The 21,463-nt window shown below is 35.3% G+C and overlaps 1 protein-coding gene across 1 annotated transcript in view; it reads left to right on the top strand.

Moving 5' to 3' along the window:
• The window catches only part of LOC103590647 (torsin-1A-interacting protein 2-like), a 30,281-nt gene extending 12,625 nt beyond the window's left edge, over positions 1 to 17,656 (top strand). Inside the window, exons 2-5 of the mRNA XM_008572936.1 lie at positions 7,669 to 7,846; positions 9,920 to 10,438; positions 12,799 to 12,894; positions 13,550 to 17,656. Coding sequence (XP_008571158.1) covers positions 7,813 to 7,846; positions 9,920 to 10,438; positions 12,799 to 12,894; positions 13,550 to 14,307 — 1,407 coding nt within the window. The 5' untranslated portion in view covers positions 7,669 to 7,812 and the 3' untranslated portion in view covers positions 14,308 to 17,656. The remainder of the gene's footprint in view (positions 1 to 7,668; positions 7,847 to 9,919; positions 10,439 to 12,798; positions 12,895 to 13,549) is intronic.
• The last annotated feature ends 3,807 nt before the right edge of the window (positions 17,657 to 21,463 follow it).

Here is a 21,463-nt window from a genome sequence, read left to right as displayed (position 1 = left end):
GCAAAATAGAGAAGGGCTTTGTTTTTATTTTAACAAAATCTCTCCTTTAAATAGGTCAAGTTAAAAGGATTTATGCCATTGATTTCTCAAATCAATACCTAAGTAATACCAGGGAGAGCTTGTAAAAAATGGGGATTTTTTGGTATGCTATAGAAATTTTGGTTCCTTAGGTTACTTGTAGGGCCCAGGAATCTGCATATTATATAAATAGCACCTCAGGAGATTCTTATGCAGGTGCTCTGTGGACCATATTTAGGAAATACTAGCAGCACATCCAGTGTTTACTTATCGGGCATAAAAGGATGGGAGCTGAGTACTTGTAATACTGCAAAGTAATAATATTTATTGTACTTTGCTTTGCCAAAGTACAATACCAAGAGGTTTCATGTCAAACTGAAGGTCACTATTGATATTGTAGGTCGTAATTCAGTCACACTTTTCTCATTAATTAACCTAATCAGGACTGTTCCAGCCCTCCTCACAAACAGTTCTGTTTGGTCTCATTATAAGCTACGTGAGTATATGGACAAGAGAAAGGAATAAAAAATATTAATTTTTATATTAAGAAGGATACTTTGCCTTCAAACATGGTTATATTATCTATGTATACATGTATACCTGCTATACAGTCAGCCCTCAGAATCCATGTCATGTGGTAGAGCTCATAAGATTGAGCAAAGGAGCCTTTGTAGCTTTTCAGCTTAGGTCTTTTTAGTATGACTTCATGTGGCTAAAAATATTGCAGATTATTATAGAATACTCCATAGTTGGTATGAATGATGGGTTTTATTAAAGGATATGTTGCTAAAATTAATTCTAGCAACAAGTGATCTGGGGGGTTACCTAGCCATATTAGTCTGCTTTCATAGCGTGGAAGAGTTTTTAATATTATAATACATAATGGTGGCATTTCTAAAATGCCCAGTATAACTACTCACTGTTATTATATGGCAGACCTGGGAGTGGGAGGGTTAATGGGAACATGCTGGGACAGACTGGGAAGAAAATATATCCACCAAAGAGGTGGCTCTCATGGAATATGGGTGAGGTGAATCTGAGGTAAGATTCATCTCTGAGTTAAAGGAGAAGGAAGCCCAGGCAAACAGCAAGGAAAAAAGTAAGTTCATGGCATCCAAAGAATATGTGGCAATCCACATGTCATAGTGTCTGTAAAAGTGAGAAGAGCCAAACCCCTTTCATCTCTCCAGTCTCCCCTGGCATCCTTTGAGTTGGCTTGAAAACTGCTTTTTATAGAATGAAAATAATGGCCTTTCAGCTAGCTGGGTTTGTATTCTAATTCTGACATTATTAAGTGATCTTGGGCATTTTAACCTCTGTTATGTAGTTTCTTCACCTGTGAAATATATGTAGTGTAATAATACCTACCTCACACTGTGTAGGGTTTAAATGTGATAACATATATCAATCATATAGCACATAGTAAACCTTCAGGACTAGGGAAGTTACAGGACAGCAAGGCAGAAGTTAGAACTAGGGAGTAAGATAGTCTTAGTTTTAGAACAGTGATTAAAGCCAATTGTTAGAACTTGATGCTGAATTATTTAAAACTCCTTAAATCTCTCCCAGTGAAGGACAAGATTGGTCTTGGGACTGAGGTTGAGCCTGTAGTTGTCAGTCAAATGGTCTTAGGTATAAAGATTAAGAGGCCCGGAGGGATGGATGACCCAAGGCAGATCCTTGTCACATTTTTTAGGTCCATTTATAATCTTAATTATGGTAGATGTAATTGCTGTATGATTTAATATATCACCTGAGACTTTCCACAACACTGAAATAGCAGGTTGAGAAAAGTTGAAGGATTTGTGCAAATCGCTGAGGTTATATGTGCTAGAGTCACAATTCAAACCTACATTCAGGTATTCCAGAGTCAGGGTGTTTTGTAGTATGTTTAATATAAGCTTCTTTAGCATCATGATTAAAAGCTTGGGTCCCATAGCCACACTACCTGAGTTTAAATCCTGACTCTGTCCTTTGTAGTTGTGTTTTCTTGGATAAAATTCCTAATCTTTCTGTATCTCAGTTTCCTCATCTGTAAAATAGTAGGAATATTAATAGTTCATGCCTCAAGATAGTTTTGCAGATTGAATGAGTTAATACATAAAATACTTTGAATGCTGCCTAGCACAAAGAAGGTGCAGCACAAAGAAGGTGCTCAGTAAATATTAGGTATTATAGTTGTTGTGTATGCTTTATATGTTGTTTGTTTCCACACCAGGATTGTAAATTGTGTGAGGGTCAAGATATCTGTCTTATAACCCTAGAGCTTAAATCCTTAATACATTTGTCATAGGTGGCATTCATATCTAATCTACCATCCTTGACTGACTGGTTCTCTTTTGCTCTTCTTAGCTGCTAAACTTCTAATTTCCCTCTCCTTTTTTTTTTTTTTTTTTTTTTTTTTAATTTAAATCTAAGTGCTTCTTGTTGCCTTACCCCTTCCCTCTTTCCCAGGGTTCCCCCAGGTCTCCATGGCAACACTAGAGGTTTGCAGGATGAAGTGGAGGATGGGTAAGGTCTACTGCTCTCCCAGCCTGGGTTTTGTTCTCACAGGCAGCTTGTCCTTGTCCTATCTCCTCCCAGCTGCTTGTGACACAATGTATAGGAGGCTGTGGTTGAAGCATACCTCTGTAATATAAGGGCACTTCAAAAAGTTCGTGGAAAAATAGCATTAAAAGATAAAATGAATCTTTCCATGAACTTTTTGAAATACCTCACATAACTTCATTGTGTGTGGACTCAAAGAGTTACCATTACAGACCTTTCCTTTTGATTCTTACTTTTCCTACAGAGGCTAATTTATTTTACTACTCATTTTAAAAAATCATTACTACATCAAACATACAGAAAAGTGCAGAGAATAATATAATAAACACCTGTGTACTCACATCTACACTACATTAACATTTTGCCACATTTACCTCAGTTCTTTTTATTTTCTTAAGGAACTGCATATACAGTTAAAACTCACTCTTATTCCTTGAAGAAGCAAGCACTGAGTTGAAGTTGATGTGTATCCTGTTTATGTGTTTATTTTTGTTACATGTTTATATACACGTAAACAATATACAGGAACAAAAGTAATTGAATACTTTCAAAACTTGATTAGTATCAAATTTATACATATACATCAATTGTTGTTACTTTTACAGCACTTAATTTTGTACATTAGTATCTTCTAAACTTGGTTATGTGACTGCAGTACAAAAGTCATTTGGTGTACCAGACAGTGACATCCACCACTTGTCAAAGTGTTTACCATTGTACAATGAGATGAAGCAGAAAGAGTACAACTTAAAAGACAGAGCACAGGGCAGCCACGTACACAGAGGAAGCAGTGAGGCAAATTTGCATCCCTCTTTAGGGAAGTCCCAGGAAATCAAAATTAATCAAGTCATTCTTCAGCCTACTCCTACATTTAGTGCATTCTTCATAAAGGGAGAATAAAACCTTACATCTTTAACTTCTTTCAAGCCCTAATGGAAATAGTTACAGCAAAATGATACAAGTTTTGCTGCAGATTTTAGGGTTACAGGGAAGTAGAGACAACTGTTAGTGATGAAGCTAGTTTTGCTTAAGTCGAGAAATGAGTCATTATCATCTCCACGTATGGGGCATTGAAAACCAATATTTCACAATTGGACTTATAAGGGATTCACCATATAAAACACATGGTCTTCATCAGTTTCTTGTTGCAAAAGAAACCATCAGTTATATTTTTTGGACACTCATATGGAATGGCTTTTTCTGCAACTACTAAAAGTCTCCAGCAACCGCATTTTCCATCAGGATGAAGCTCTGCCTCACATCCATTACTCAGTCCAGAGGTTCCTACTGGGACACATTTCCTGATATGGATTGGACACTGTTCAAAAGAGGACTTGCCCCTGGAACAGTGGCCTCCAGATCTCTCAGATACCCTGCCATGTGACTTTTTGTGAGTTTGTGTCAAGAACCGTGTTTGTGGGCCGGCCCTGTGGCTCACTCTGGAGAGTGTGGCGCTTGTAGCGCCGAGGCTGCGGGTTCGGATCCTACATAGGGTGGCTGGTGTGCTCACTGGCTGAGCGTGGTGCAGACAGCACCGTGCTGAGGGTTGCGATCCCTTTACCGGTCAAAAAAAAAAAAAAAAAGAACGTTGTTTGTCCCACTTTTTCCTTGCAGCTGTGAGGGTATGCCATTTCAACAATGAACAGTGGTGACATGTTACAAAGCGGCTGAATGAAGTGGGCTACATAATTGATGTGTGCTTTTTGATAGGAAAAGTGTGTTGAGCATTCATAAGATTATAGAAATATCAGTGATGGTTCCTTTGCATATTGTTTTTGACTGCAACTTCATTATCAAGTAATATGTTTTGTAATGCATTCAGTTCTGTTTGCAATAAAGTTTGTTGAGGATAATCTACATAAAATAAATACAGAGATTTTAAGTTTATGACAAATGGAACCATCGCAGTAAAGATGTGAAACACTCTCATTACCCCAAAAGGTTTCCTCATGCTGTTTTCCAGCCTATACTCCTTCCCTCAGTAACCATTAACCTGTTTTCTATCACTGTAGAAAATAATCATCTGCTTATTCTAGAACTTCATATGAGTGGACATAAACTCTTATGTGTCACTTCTTCCATTTATGTTTTTTGGATTCATTCATGTTGTGGCATGTATCAGTAGTTGGTTCATTTTTATTCCATTGTCCAATTCTTTTTGAATCACTCTATATAGTATTGTTTTATGTTTCTTAAATTTTATATAAATGCTTTAATGCTGTATTCTTACAACTTTTTGAGATAATCTAATTCTTTCATTTTAGTTGTTACACATAGTATTACGCTGTAAGAATATGCCATTGTTTCTTTAACTCATTTCCTTATTAATGAATATTTAGGTTTTCTAATTTTTCCTCATTTTAATGCTGTAACAGATGTCCTTGGGTATGTGAGTTTCTCTAGCATATATCTAAAAGTGGAGTTGCTGATCTGTAGAATATGTGTGTCTTTACATGCCATATTGCTCTCCAAAGTTGTAGTAACAGTTTACTTCACTGCCAGTTGGGTTCAAGAGCTCTCCAGATCTCGCTAACATTTGATATTGCCTGACTTTTAACTTTTTGTTAATCTGCTTATTGTGAAGTAGCATCTCATCATTAATTTATTTTGCATTTCCTTGGCTACTGTTTTTACATATTCATTAGACTTTTAGGTTTCTTCTTTGTTGAACTGTTTGTTCATCTCTTCTGCCCACTTTTTAATAGCACTATTTGTCTTTTACTGATTTATGGGAGTTTTTATGTATTCTAGATATTAATCCCTTACTGGTTGTATGTGTTACAGATATTTTTTAGATCAGTGACATATCTTTTAATTTTGATATCTTTTCTGGTGTAGAAATTAAAAATTTTGTAATGTGATCACATTTGTCAAATTTTCCTTTACGGTTTGTGTATTTTATATCTTACTTAAGAAACCCTTAAGGTTATAAAGATGTTTGATATTTTGTTCTGAAAGTTTCAAAGTTTCGCTTTTCAAATTTAGGTCCTTAATCTGGAATTGATTTTTGTGTGAGATGGGAGATAGAAATGTAATTTTTTTCCCCATTTGAATAGTCACTTGCACCCAAACTATCTATTTATTAATCCATTCTTTCTCTTTTGTCACTTAGCCAGTTTCCTTTACATATATATGCATATTTCCTATTTGTTCTTTTTGTCTATTCTTGCACAAGTGCCCCATTATTATTATTACTGTAAATTGATAGTAAGTCTTTGACATCTGTGATGAAAGCCCCCATTCTTCAGAATTATCTTGACTCTTCTTGATCCTTTGGTACTTTTTGTGAATTTTTGGATCAGCTTGTGCATTCAATTAGAAACCAACAATAATCAAAAAGCTCACTTGAGATTTTGTTTCAAATTGCACTGAATTTAGAGATTAATTTGCAGAAATTTGGCATCAATGGTTTTGAATCTTGCTGTCTATGCACATGATGTTTTTCTGTTTATTTAGGTCTTCTTTATAGCCTTCAATAAAGTTTTATGCTTTTTCTCTAAAATTCTTTTTTTAAAAAACAGCTTTATTGAGATGTAAATTACATGACGTAAAATTCACCTCTCTCCAAAGTTTTTGCACAACTCTTGTTAGATTTATTACTAGGTACCTTTTTATTTTTATTACTAGGTACCTTACAGTTATTGTGAATAGCATCTTTGCTTTCTAAAAGTTTTGTCACTGGTACACAGCAAACTTTTTACCTATTGTTTTCTTTGTTTGGCTGGCAGGAAAATTTTTTTTTTAAGAAACCTAAAAAGGACTAGGGACTTTTTACTTTCTGTCATGAGCTAGGATAGGAGAGAAACCCTCATTGCAACATATGATGGCAAAATTAAAAGAAAAGCCAAAACCCCAGTCCTGGGAGCTTGAAGATAAAAGGGGTGACAAGGAACACTCCAAATGTGAGACATGTTCATAAGTGTTCACACCAGCAGAAAGAAGGGCCTGTCCCTAACTTCCCCCTTCCGTTAGGGAATCACTCTTTATTCATACATTCATTCATTTTTTTCATATGCTTTTTGATTAAAATACAGAGTTCTTACTCTGCACTAGGCACTGTGCGAGGCATTTGGAATTAAACGTTTTAATTGGTAAAATTTAATTTTACAAAAGAATACTGTGAGAAAAACACAAAGAAGCCTAGTTGGCTAGCCTCTCAACTATGCTATCAAAAAATATAACACTATACAAAGCTTTTCTGTATTTAATCCTCTTAGCAATCCTTACTTTCATTTTTTACAGGTAATGAAGGTTAAGTAACTTGCTGATCAATTTTTTTTGACAAAAAATAAGATTTAGCTATAAAATGATATGATTAAGTTTATTGCTTATAAATTGCCTCTGATTTTGATTTCTTTTGTAGAAAGCTCATAATAGTTTATCTGTCTTCTTTGAGCATTGCATGAAAAGGTATCATATAAAGGGATATCTGTCTCCATATTTTACAAAGAATACTGTGAGAAAACCACTAAGAAAGCAGCAATGTAATTCCAAATCTGTATTTCCTAGTACTTCAAGGCAGGTATCTTTGTTTATAGGTAGCCTATGTGCATTGTTATGTGTTAGTGGGAAGTGAAAGCTTTATATAGGTAGACTGGGAGAAAATTATATGGGACAGAATTGAACACATAAAGGAATCTGCAGTGATTGCCTCAGTAGCAACTTAAATTTCCACTCTTAGAATTATATTTTATTTTGGTTTCAAAGCTATTCTTCTTAAATTTTGTCACTTGATCTTTTTTTTGCAACTGGCTGGTGCGGAGATCGAACTCTTGACCTTGCTGCTGTCAGCACCGCGCTCTAACCAACTGAGCTAACCTGCTAGCCCACTCGATCTTTTTATACTCTTTAAACTACACAAGAATCTATTAGGAGATTAAGACATATATGCAAGGTTAATAGTCTGGGGTTTTTTTCTTTTTGCAGCCTAGGATTTGGAGTATGATCCTCATGAAAACTGGAAAGCACTTTTCACTAAAAAAGTTTTAAAAGTTTCAGAGAAGAAATACAACTCAAATAAACAGATGTAAGAACTAATGCTGAAACTGGTATTTCTCCCTTGTATGGATAAAAAGTCATTTAATTTTTTTTATTTTATTTTAGTCACCCTATATATGCCTTGTTTCCTGGGTCCACGGAAAGCATGAGTCTGTTGGGACTTGGGACAAGAAGAAAACAAGACATCTTTACAAGGAAAACCAGATACTAAAAAAAGTATCCCAAACTCTGAAGAGATAGAACACAAACATGACCGACAGTGGACTTAGGGATCCTCAAGAGGGTAAGACTAGTTTGTACAGCACTGACGTTTGTGCTGTAGGAAACTAGGGCTGTAGTAAGGGAAAATTTCTGATGACTAAAACCTGAAGTTTTGAAGTAAAAAAGCTAATTCAGTGGATTGAATTGTTATGATTATTCTTATTCTTTCATATTTATTGAATTTTACCATTATATGGAAGGTAAATGTTTTAAAGGCTCCAACAGCAGGAACCTATAGTATTGGAAAAATACAGTGCATCTTTAAAAACAGATAGTAGACAAATCTTCAGAGTTATATTTGTAAAATTAAAAAGAATTAATATGATGTGCTATATTTAGAGGGGAACTTTCAATTATAGGTAAGGATGAAATTTAAGTTTATCCAGCTTATATGAGGGTGCTTCAAAAAGTTCATGGAAAAATAAAAGCTAATATGAATATTTTCATGAACTTTTTTGAAGTACCTGTGTATGTATATATAGGAGATATAAAACAGGCAGAATATGAAATTGGTTTCTCAGAAGAGAAAGAGGACATATTTATTTTAAACCTTTTATTATATGAGTTTTTAAATATATAAAAGTAGAACAGTATAATGAACCCCGCATATACTCAACATCCATCTTCAACTATTACCAACATAAAGCTGACCTTGTTGCCTGTCCTGGATTATTTGAACTTAAATCCAAGATATTTTATTTGTAAATAGTTTATATCTCTTAAGGATAGATGCTTTTAAAAAAACATAACCAAAATATTATCATCACACCTAAAAAACAAATTAGCAATTATTCCTTAATATCACATGTCTTGCCAGTATTCACATTTCCCAAATTGTCTCATAATTTTTTTTCTCCTACAGTTGGGCCACACACTGCACAATCGACTGATAGATCTTCTAGGTTGCTTTTTTTTTTTTTTTAAAGCTTTGTTATAGAAAATTTCAAACATATATAAGAGGAAATAGAGAGGTGAAGTGAACCTCTGTGTACTCATTAAACAGCTTCATCTGCTGTCAACATGTAGCTAATATTATTTCGTCTGTGCTTCCTCACTTTTCCCTTTCCTCATATCATTTAACTGAAGCAAATTCTAGACATTCTGTAATTTTAGCCTTAAATACTTGAATACCTATCTCTAAAAGATAGGATTTTTAAAAGAAATCATGATGCCCTTATCACAACTAGAAAGATGAATAAAAATCCCTTAATATTGTCAAATATCTGGTGGTCAGATTTTCCTGGTGTCTCATAAATGTTTCTTTAATGACTGGTTTATTTGAAACTGGATGTAAACATTGTAATCCACATATTGTATTTGCTTTATGTGTCTCTTAAGTTTCTCTTAATCAATAGCTTGCCCCTTCCCCCCGCCTTTCATTCCATTTATTTTTATTTCTTGCCATTATTAAAGAGATAGAATCTTTTGTCCCTTGGAATTTCCCACATTCTGTTGATTACATTCTTGAGGAACAGTTTAATATATTCCTCTATCCCTGAATTTCTTGGGAATTGGTAGTTAGCTCGAGAAGCTTGATCTGATTCCAGTTCAGTTGTTGGCAAGAATACCTCATATGTGTGTAGTGTACTTCCCTTTGCATTGTATTGGGAAGTTAACGATGCCTGTTTTTGTCATTGATCAGTGAGTTCAGTAGTTGTCAATCTGATTCATCCATTATAAAATTCCCCATCAGCCATCTATTTGCATAATGGTTTTAGCTACCACTGATAATCATTGCCTCTCATTAGGGAAGAAGATATACAAGGGGTCTTCAAAAAAGTTCATGTAAAGATTCGTATTATCTTTTAATTCAGTTTTTCCACGAACTTTTTGAAGTACACTCATATTTAATATAACCAAAAGTTGCTTCTGCCATTCAAGATTGTTTTACATTAGTGTTATTTGTTAGATTTATTAACATGATAAGTTTGTCTGTTTTAATCACTTTTAGTGGGAGCCAAGAGAAATAATGTTTAGAAAGGGTGCCTTGTAAACCATGAAAACCCTATAAATATTATTAATCAGAGACCTTGTTAAAATACAAAAATATGAAGAAATTTCTTTCAATAAAAATTGTAAATTTTTATCTCAATAGACTGTCAAAAGGATTTGGAAAATGATCCATCAATACATTCTCAGGCCCAGGAGACCACAGTCACAGCAAGTACCACTGAAGAAGCTCAAACCCCACACCTTGCCTCTGGTCTTAACAGAGACCACCAAGACATACAAGTAATAGGTCCAGAAAGTGCAGATCTGGGTGATAAAACAGAAAGTCCAGATGAAACAAATTTGGGGAAATATCCAAAGGATAAAATAGAACATGAGAACAACCAGAGTTTTCAGGATGGAGAACAAGGGCGTCATCTTCCTTCAGAAAGTCTGGGTGAAGAACCCTTGGATCCAGATCCTAACTGTTCTCCAAGTGACAAAGTAGGAAGAGCAGGTGCACACTCAGGAAGCAGCTCGGCAGCCCTCCCTGAGGAAGCGAGTGACAGTACCGGGGCTTCTCAGGAGCCACCTGCTGCAGACTTCTGGGAGGCCCAGAGTCCTGGTCATTCCAGTTTAGGGCTGGAGAGCCAGGATACCCTGAGGAGGCGACTGCTGACACCAGGTGAGAGAACCCACTGAATTACTATCCTGTTTTGTATTGCTCTGTTACTGAGAACACAGTGTAAGTCAAGGTCCTTCTTTTCAGAGGAGTTTAGTCTGTCTTTATAGGATTAAAGCCTTTGGGCCTTGCCCAAGGTTGCACAAAGCTGTATGGCTGAGTTGAGATTTGATGAGGTTTCTCATCTCCTACACTAGTTATTCCTGTACATTAAGTTGCTTCCTCTACATTAAGTTACATTAAATGCATAAACTGCATTTGTAAACAATCTTTATTTTTTGAAGGCTGGCCATAAACAATCTTTTTATTTACTGTTTGTATTAATGCAATATTACAAAAAGCAGCATAACTTTAAAAATTTGCCTCTGGCTTTTTCTCTGTTTCTTATGAGAATTTTTTTTTTTTTTTTAAGATGACCAGTAAGGGGATCTTAACCCTTGACTTGGTGTTGTCAGCACCACTCTCTCCCAAGTGAGCCAACCGGCCATCCCTGTACAGGGATCAGCACCACACTCTCCCAAGTGAGCCACGGGTCGGCCCTTCTTATGAGAATATTTTGACTTAACAATTTTTAAAATCTTTTACTTTTGGGGAAACTAAATGTATAAATCAAGAGATGGGTATATTTTAAAATAAATATTAATGGTGCACTATCCTTAACTCAGTCATATTTCAGTTTTAAAGGACTTTGAGCAAATCAATATACCTGATATTCTCCCTGCTTGTATAATAGGAGGAACAAGTGTATCTTCCCTTATGAAGGTAAAGAGTTGCAGTGTGCTAAATCCTTAACTGGCACTAAAGAGATGTGGATTCTAGTTGTGGCCCTACTGCTTGCTAATTTGGGTGACTTTGGGCAAGTCTCTTTTAACTTTTTGGTATTTACTTTTCTATTTATAAAATGAAGGAGTTGGATGCGATGATATCCAAGGTCTCTTTTGACTCTCACCTTCTGCGATTGTGTATGTGGAGTTGTACTTTAAGTACTCTGAAGAGCTCAGTCAAAAATGCCCATTTGACAGTGCAAAGGAATATAAAATATAAGACATTCTCTTCATCAGGGACTTGACCAAGGGCTAGTAATTCATATTTCACTGCAAATCAGTAACTGATCTCGAATATATGTTTCATTCATTAATCATGAGAATAGTCTGTAACTTCAGTGCAGGCAAGAACTGCTTCTCTCTCATTCTTTGTATATCTCTGGCACCTGGCATATAGAAGCAACTTTATGAATGTCTGTCAAATAAATGAATGAATGATTTATATGGACCATTATCTGCCATCACAATTTCACCATTAAGTAGGTTCACTGTGAGCAGAAAAAGAAAATAGTTTAAAAAGTGCAGTTTATATGTGGGAAGCAACTCTGTATAGTGGAATGAGCTCCTCTATAATCTAGGAGATGAAAAACCTCATTCTAAGCACAACTCAGCCACATCTCTATGTGACCTTGGGCAAGGCCCTTAACATCCCTGGACCTTTTTTTTAACCGTACATTAAGTAGGGGGTTGGAGTAGGTGATTGTTAAAAATCATTTCAGTCTTTAATTCCATGGTAGGATATTTTAAGAACCTATTTGTTGGTGTGATGTGAACTATCCTTTATAGGTGAAGATGATTCCACTTCTCTATGCTAATAGATGTACCTGGCTAGGATCAAGCGCACATCTAGACTCTAGAGTGTTTTAGTTTAGAGTGCTACAAAATATTGCTTGTCTTTTCACCCACATATTTTAAAATTGGTATGCTCACCCTGCACCTAGGTTTTTACATAGTTTATAAATTTTCTTCACCTATAATCCTTGCTTTGTATACCTCCTTTACAGTCTCAAACTTGCTTTTGTAAGCTATGGTGCAGCTGTGCAGTAATCTCTCCTATTTCTGCACTTAGTACCCGTGTTATTTTTATACTTGAGGTCTTGAGGGGCCATGTGAGACTTGAACACTGGAATTAGAGCATCATTGAACTGTGATGTTGAGTATTGTGTACAGATATTTCTTAAATCTCTTCTCAATTTTGTACATTTTGTTGAACCACATTTTAGGTAGGTTGGGCTGTACTATTAGAATGCTTCTTTGTACTTGATGTAAGGGGCCATGAGGAACTGTGAATGTAGCAATAGTATCCTTGAGTGAATTTCACAGCACTTCATTTTATTCTTCCAAGTAGAATAAAAGTAATAGTGAGCCTTAAGGAAAAGACAGGAAAAAATTTAGCTTTGTTTAAAATAAAAGAAGATTTTTACAAAGTATAGAAATCCTCTCAGTCAAAGGATTCTTTGGCTTGGTGAAAGCTACAAAGGTATATGTACTTTCATTAGTGTACTGTGTAAAAGTGATATTGTTCCTTTTTTCCCTCAGAGGCTGAAAGTCATCAACAAGAAACACAAAAATTGGAAGAAAACAAAGAGAATGCACTGGACACAAAGACTAATAAAAAGGGTTTTTGGATCTATGGTGAGAACAAACTTTATTTTATTTACTGTTGATTCATATTTAGAAATCCTAAGTGAAAATGCCTAGAAAACTAGCAGATTTAAACAGTTTTAACATAATATTAATATATATTTTTTTAATGTTTGATAATAAGTCTTAGTAAAATAAAGCAATAGAGTTTTAGGGATTTTTTTTCTCTTAGGGATGCTGGGTGATATTTTTGCTTACCAATGAAAATTCCTACTTTGGTAGGAAGTGTTTTTCATAAACAAGAAACTAAAACTGCTTTTTCAGTTAGTAATAACTTCTCAGGGGGCATTAGGGTTTGACCCCTAAAAAAGAAATGATCTGCTGTAGGTTGAAGTACTTTGAGAAGGTGCAAGAAAATCCTGATAGCTTATTTCTGAATCACATTATTAGTTATAACAACAAATACATAAACTCGGCTTTTACCTTTTAACAAATAAATTGTATCTTTGTATAATTAGAGAACAGATTAGAAAAAAAGGTATTTCTGGTAGACCTTAATAACAGAAAGTTTAAACAAGTTAGGCAAAAGAAACTTGCCACTTCTAGTAAAACCTGACGGAATCTCTGCATCATTTGACCTTACTGCGGGCTTTGTTTCTGACTCGTATTCTCTCCGATTTTCTATTCTTTTCTCATGCTTTGACAGGCCGCATCTTTCTTGGCTTCCTGGTTGTTGCCATTGTGCTGGGTTCTGTTCATAGCTACTATTCCTCTCCAGCCCAGCAAGTACCCAAAAATCCAGCTTTGGAAGCCTTCTTAGCTCAGTTCAGCCAATTGAAGGATAAATTTCCAGGCCAGAGTTCCTTCGTGTGGCACAGAGGATGTAAGTTTCTCCAGAAGCACCTCAATGCTTCAAACCCCACTGAGCCAGCCACCATCATATTTACAGCAGCTCGAGAGGGAAGAGAGACCCTGAAGTGCCTGAGCCGCCATGTTGCTGATGCCTACACCTCTTTCCAGAAAGCCTCTGCCATTGAGATTGATGGGGCTGGAAGAACCTCGCAGGACAGTGACACAGTCAAGCTGTTGGTTGACATGGAGCTGAGCTATGGATTTGAGAATGGCCAGAAGGCTGCCGTGGTGTACCACTTTGAATCCCTTCCTGCGGGCTCCACCTTGATCTTCTACAAATATTGTGATCATGAGAATGCTGCCTTTAAAGATGTGGCCCTGGTCCTGACTGTCCTACTAGAAGAGGAAACATTAAAAGCAAGTGTAGGCCCAAGAGAAACTGAAGAAAAAGTGAGGGATTTACTGTGGGCCAAGTTTACCAACTCTGACACTCCCAGCTCCTTCAACCACATGGACTCAGACAAATTGAGTGGGCTGTGGAGCCGCATTTCACACCTGGTTCTCCCGGTCCAGCCAGTGAGGAACATAGAAGAACAGGGATGCCTTTTATAGAGCTAAGCACAGAGTTGGTTATGGAAAGCATAGGTTTATGAAAAGTCAGTTTAAAGGCCTTCCATTTACATGGAAGGTGGTTGATAAATATGAGGAAATAGCCTGAAAAGCATAAATGAGCTTATTTTAGAAAAAAAATTTTCATTTGTTACTTTTTCTAAAATCTTTCTAATCTAAGCTTTGACAGAGTTAAAAATTGACCTTTTTTTGTTTGCCTTTTCAAGCAAATCAGGTTTGAAATATATCATGTTATGTATGCTGAGTAATATATATCATGTAATTTTTTTAAATCCCAAAATATAGCAATAGAATTATTGCACATGAAAATATCCTTCTCAGAGTAACTACAGAGTGATTTTTGTTTTCTTAAGTGAGATTCAGCCTTTTGGAAAGTGTTTATAGCTGGACTAAAGTAATTACAGTTATCAAGCAATGATAATTTTTAGAAAAATTTTCTATCACATATTAAATATTTTAAAAACTTGCTTTAATAACCTAGTTCTGAGATTGTATCTTATACTAGTTTCCACTTTTGAGTACTATGAAAAATAAAACCATCAGATCTTACCTAAATACTATATGTTAGGCACTGTGCTTTTATTCCGTTAATGAGCTGAGGAAAAAACAGCTGTACTAAAAACATTCTTAAGAAATGGAATCAATGGGGAAATTGTTTATAATAATTGGAAATGAAGAAATCCCAATTGGCTATATCTTTACTTCAGCTTTCTTGAATAATTTCGAGCAGTGGTTTTCAAGCTGTGTCTGCTGGCAGCCCTCCCCTTTGTATCAGAGCAGTTCTGCTTTTGACTATTTTATATATTGGGGTTCTCCATAAAATTTCATTGGAACAAAGAGTTTCACTGATAATGAAGTTTGAAAACCACTGATTACGTGAAAAAACATCCTAGAAAATAGGAAATGAGTAGAAAAAAATGAATGTATTAAAACTTAAAATAGGACAAAGATGAAATATAGGTTTATTGTATAGATACACTATTTACAAAGGATAAAGACCTACAGATGAACAGCAGAATGTATAAGCTAGCATTTACTAGCATGTTTCTGATGCTTTTGTTCATTTCTGTTAATCATCATTTCTGTCTCCCCTGAATGAAATTTTATAATTGTCTAGCATGAGAGTTTGAATGCCCTTTCAGCAGAATGTATTTTAATAACCAATTTAATAGTAGATTTTATATGGACATATTGGCTTAACTTCGCCATAGCTTATTTGCTATGCAGGGATGGAACATTATATAATGCAGCTTATTTCTTGACCAACCAATTAGAAGTACTCTTAGGTTAAGAATTAGAGAAATGCAAGAGATACTATACTTAGTGAGGGGAAGCAGAAATGGTAGATAGATTCACAGAGATTTTAATGGCCAGTGTTAATTGTTGGATCATGTTCTGTGATTGTAACAAAGATTCAGAACAGTATATGTGAAGAAAGTAGTTGCTGATTAGTATTTGAGCTCTGTAAGCAGAACTCTAGTAAAATGATCTAGACCTAACAAAGGGTCTGTTCCATTATATGGACTATCACCATGATCCTGGAATGTTTCAACTAGGTTTTGGCCTTTTCTGCTTCTATGAGATCATATATAAGAAGTCATGTGATTAAAATATGGAAGGATTTTAGGAAACAGTAAGAAGATATAGGGATCTTTATTGATACCTGAAAAGATCACAAAGATATGTGGAAGGAAGTCACAGGAAAAACACATAAATCTGTTCTCAAGTTGTGCTCAATTGAGTGTAGAGGCGTAGCTGAAGGAACAATTTGCATGTGGGACTTTGAAGGAATCTTCCAATAGATTTGAGAAAAGACCTGAACGCAAAATTAAAGCATAGTGAATCAATGTAAATTCAATATAAAATCAGAGAAAATTGAAAAATCTATATGCCATATTTGATTTTTTTTCTGTATTTCTAGTCTTAGATGCTAGCATTACATCAAACAAAATCCATAGTGCCTTGTAGAACTGTTATGTTGGCCTGCTGACTTGTGCTATCTCAGGTCTATAAAAGAATAAGTATGAAGTATACACACCACCTAATCAATGTCTGTGACTCAGACCATGGTTGAAACAAAGATTCTTGTTTCTTCCTTCAACTGAGTATCATTTACTTTCAATATAATTTAGAAAAATAGATTTATCGAAGTCACAATTTTTTTTTACTGTTGAGCCTTTGTTAAAAACACTTTTCCTTCCATGTATAAGTGCAGTTGACAGGCTTGTTAGTTTCCTGTCCACTCACTATTTCAAAAACCATTTTAAAAGGAAGCAGTATGTTAGTTCTGGGTCTTTTCATGAATAAAATGATTACTTTTAAAGTATATAACTTTATATTTTTTTAAATATACAAATATTAAAATCTGTTACCTAATGTACTCTCAGGTTAATTTCTATTCGATTGTTTTTATTTTTTACATTTTTTAAGTTTTCAAATTTTCTTTCGTGTATCTAATAGTTCACCTTTCATTATTGTAGTAGATAATTTGCTTATTTGACTTAGAAAAATGATTTGTGGGCATATGATACCATACATGGTACCTAAACATCACCATTTAATTATTATCACAGGACAACTTTCGTTACGTTATATATTAATATAAATCACTTCTTGAGTAATACCAGAGTTGTAGAAGCAAGTGATAGAATCAGAAACTGTCTTTGCATTGTTTTCCCCCCATAGGATAAATTTTAGGTTTTCTAGTTAGTTTCCAGGGCTTGGCAGAAAAGTTCTAGGGGGTTCAATCACTAAAGGTAGTGATGCTGTTTGTTTTTATTTCTATTTTTTAGATTAATCAGTTAGCAATTCCAATACATTTTATTTGGAAGCTGCCAAGCTTATGGGGGTTAGTTAGCCTCAGCGTACCTGTGACTCACTGTCCTCTCAGCTAATGACCCCACTGAACAATGCTACTTCACTGAGGTGGTTTTGGCACTTTACATAACAGCTTTTAATTGTTTGACTTATACTTTTATCTGTTAAACAAGAAGCATAATGAGCATTGATGTTAAAACATAACAAACATGTGTGGCGTGTGAGAGTGATAGTAATTCAGCAAGATGATCTTCACCAGCACTGTATTTACATATATCCGACCAGAATTTTTATGCAGCAATACAGGTCTCTAGTACTGCAAACAATGGTGTTAAATAGAAAATATAATTATTATATTTGATTAGGGTTATCATTTAATGGGAATAAAGCTTATATTCATACAGTTTACTTGTAGATAAGTACTCGCAAAAAGCAACATGAAAACTTTCTTTTGTCATTTGAAAACAAAACATAACAATTATAAAAATAAAGTACATCTTTGTAAAGCCCTTAATATATCATTTTGTGAAACCAGTTTTTATCTGTTTTTCAAGTCGAACACAAGGGTACTTCAAAAAGTTTGTGGGAAAATAGAATTGAAAGATAATATACTTTTTGAAGACCCTTTGTATGTAATTAAACATCAGTCTTCATTTTAATGTTTTGTTCACTAATCTGAGCATAATATATTTCATTTTTAATTTGTTGAGGAGTCATGGTGGTTTTTTTGTTTTTGTTTTTGTTTTGAAGCTAAGTACCCTGAACACTGTATCACTTGTTCAACGAGAAAGTTGATTCTTATCTTTATGGAAAATGCTTGTGAATAATATATTTGCAAAGAAAATATTACCAATTCTAGAGAGAAATAAGTAAAGTTAAGATATCTATGTAAAACAGTTTGTCCAGATAACTTTAATGTAAGCTTTATTCCTATTTATGTTAAGTTTTAGGTGCTAGGTTGTGAAATACCTAACAATGTGGGCCTAAATTTGCCTCATTCTGACTGAAGCTGGACTGTTAAAACTCATTTCCAACTAATGAACTGCCCTATAACTTCTGATTTGTACAGCACTGCTTTTCAGCCTCTTTTTAAAAATGTAATATTTAGTATATATGTACATACACACACACACGAGGGTACTTCAGAAAGCTTGTAGAAGGATTCGTATTATCTTTTAATTCTTTTTTTCCCACAAACTTTAAATACCTTCATACTTGTGAACGGCACTAACCCAATCCAAATGGCCTAAGAATACAACCAGTATCCTCTAATCTGTAAAGACATAAATTGAGTCTTCAGTGCCTTTCCTTCCAGTGTTACCTGCAGTGTCTGTTTCAGCTTGCTTTGATGTCTTTAAAAATCCATAGATGGCTACTTGTGTTGGTTCTTGTATTGGGAAATGGTCTCCCACTTTTCCTCGTTGAGGCTCATAAACTAAATTTGCCCCTCGTTAAGAGCACTTACATGAACAAAAAATAATATTTTGGACTTTGGAAGCAACCGGCTGAGTAATATTGCACAGGGCAGGGTTGGCAAGACAGTGTTATGCTTGCCACCCCTGGCCCCCAGCAATTACAAGCTCCCTTCTCCCCGTGCCCATACTGGGCCTCAACATGATATTAACACAAAGCTCCAGGCGATTTCTCCCAGTCATCAGAGATTACATGAGATTTAAACCTATTTGCCATCCCTGTCATTTAAAAAAAGCAGCACACTGACTTTCAAACCCACCTGCATTTTGCTTTTTTTGTACTTAAAAAATAAATGGGCTTTGCCATTATTAATGTCAGACTTCTTGGCATTTCCCTTCTCTCTTATGTAACGGCAGTTGCTTTTGCATTTGTTTCTTATGGATGTTGAAGAATGTGCCTTATTCAAATTAGTTGTCTTGTTATTACCAAAAATAAATCTTCATTTTTCTCAGTTTACTGATTCTTGATTCCAAAAATAGCAACTTACAGAAATGGGCATGTGGTCCTTAATGGTTGGAGAGGAATCTGCCCTCATTTGGCTATTAGCAGAAGAACCAAAGAATTCTGTGAGGGTCAGGCGTATTCATGACCATCAATGAAGTGATAGAGGGCAATACACTGTGCCTAGAATCTACTGCAGTTACCAAGTTGTGTTCTTTGTATGTTACTCCCACTTAAGGCTTTCTTGAGTAGAGGAAAGAGTGGGGTAGTTAGCTTCCTGGGAATTGCTCCTAACTCAGGGTGTGCTGATTGTGAATGTGTTTGAAGTGTGGACATCCCTCATCTTGTGTGTTGGGAGTGGAGAGATAGAGAGTGTTCAGAATTTCTGCCTTAAAATGTTGCCAAACCAGAATTAGAGACCAGGAGTCCCTGAATGTTCTCCTTCGTCCCTAACCCACCCTTCTCCCAGCTTTCTGCCCCACTATCTATACCTGAGTAAAACTAAAGGACTTATTGACATCTTACAGAATAGTTTTCTACCAAATCTGAATTGAATTTTGAAAATTTGATTTATTCTTGCAGTTTAGAAAAATAGGAACTCTCAGGAGTTAGCATATCTTAAAATATGAACTTTCAGTGAAATGGGCTGAAGTCAAGTGGTAAGATGAGCCTGAGGCAAAGAACATAGGATTTCCTAACATCCGCAGTGGATTAGCAGCGACATGATCTTTTTAATGTTACATACCTCACTAAACACACCAGAACAGACTGAGGCCTCAATACCACAAAAACTGATTGATTATGAATTATTTGGTTACTGTAGGAATTGTAATTTTAAACTGCATATGATAAAAATGAAGCGAAGTCTAAAGTTATAACCTGGGTCACGGAATGTTTGATGCAGAAGTAGCTCCATCAATCTAAACTAAGAAAAAGATCATAGCTACTTTAAGAAAAGGGAACGAGTAGGCAGACCCTACGATATGTGTATATAGTGTATGTGTATATATTTTGTATAGTATAGTATGTTATGTATATGTGCACGGCACACATTACTGAGGAATCCACCCACATGGTATATGATTTGAAGGCCCCCATACACTAAAAATGAGACACTTCACCTGTCTTCTTGACCTATAGTCTGACACTTTCTAGGATCCCTAGTTTCTTAATATCATATAATTCAATATTTCAGATAAACCATTAACTTAGTGAACGCCTTTTGTTATATTACCTGAGATGCCATTTGAAGTTCTCACTTGGAGTTTGCACTCCTTTGTAACTCCAAACACATGACAATAGGTAAACTATTTCAAGAAAATTTTGAAAAGACAAAGCCAGGCTCTAAAGCAAGAGATGCATCTCCGAGGATCAGAAAAAATAAAAAGTCAACGTGGTGAGTGGGGCTGAAGTCACAGGCCTACCAGACCCAGTATCCAAAGTCAGGCAAAGACCCTGGGAGCTTGGAACTAAGTGTGCCCCATGTGAGGCACACCAGGTTGGTTACGTAAGCAACATTGCTTGTTGGCAAGCCCTGTAATATTGGTATTGATATACATGCAAATATTCAGTAATTATTTTATCTCAAGCAGCCTTCTTAAAAACCTCTTGTTCGAATGCCTTGTGTAAACTATGCTCCAAATCAGTTTCATAATTTCTTGTCATGTAGTTTGTCTTTGGCTGAATAAGGTTAACATGAATGTGCCCCCACTATCTTCCTGCTAATAGCCAGTATTCTGTTACATGATGTTGAGCTGTAATTACTTACCAAACACATCCCTGGACAGTGTGACCAAGCATCATGTGCTTCTGTTTACTGAATTGCCGTGTTCGTTCTATTGTCAATGACAATTGCGTGACAGTTGCCTTTATCAGTTTTCTATTCTCTATGTATTTCTTCTATCAGATTTTCACTATTTTCCTGTGAGAACCAGAAATCTCTCAGAAAGCAAGAAAAGTAGAAACATAGAGGAATTTGTCATTAGCCCACTGTACTGTCAAAACCATTAATGGTTGTTTCCAAATGACCAAATGTCCCTTTGTTTTACAAGATACTGAATTTTATTTAATATTGAGAAATAGGATTTATATTGTCCTTCTTTCCTTCATACTCCGTATTCTTTATTATATCTGATTCATGGATGTTCTCATACATAATTTTGGAGTTTTTTTTCCTCTTCATGAAATTTTGAGGTGGCAAAGCTGACATTCTATTTTTAATACATCTTTACAAGATGTGAAAAATTCCTAATGGGACTTTTTTAAAAAAGACTTGGCATAAGTGGAAATAAATACGTAAAACTTAAGTGCAGTTTTTAAAGGCTTTTGTTAAATGAGCACCCCAAATAATCATACAAAGATTAGAATTATATCTAATCTCTTATCTGCTTTGTATTTTCATTTTAAT

Source organism: Galeopterus variegatus, unplaced genomic scaffold, assembly GCF_000696425.1.
Source record: "Galeopterus variegatus unplaced genomic scaffold, G_variegatus-3.0.2 Scaffold850, whole genome shotgun sequence".
In the NCBI taxonomy this organism is placed as follows: Eukaryota; Metazoa; Chordata; class Mammalia; order Dermoptera; family Cynocephalidae; genus Galeopterus; species Galeopterus variegatus.
The sequence above is the reverse complement of the archived record's forward strand: the minus strand, read 5'-3'. Positions and strand labels throughout refer to the sequence as shown.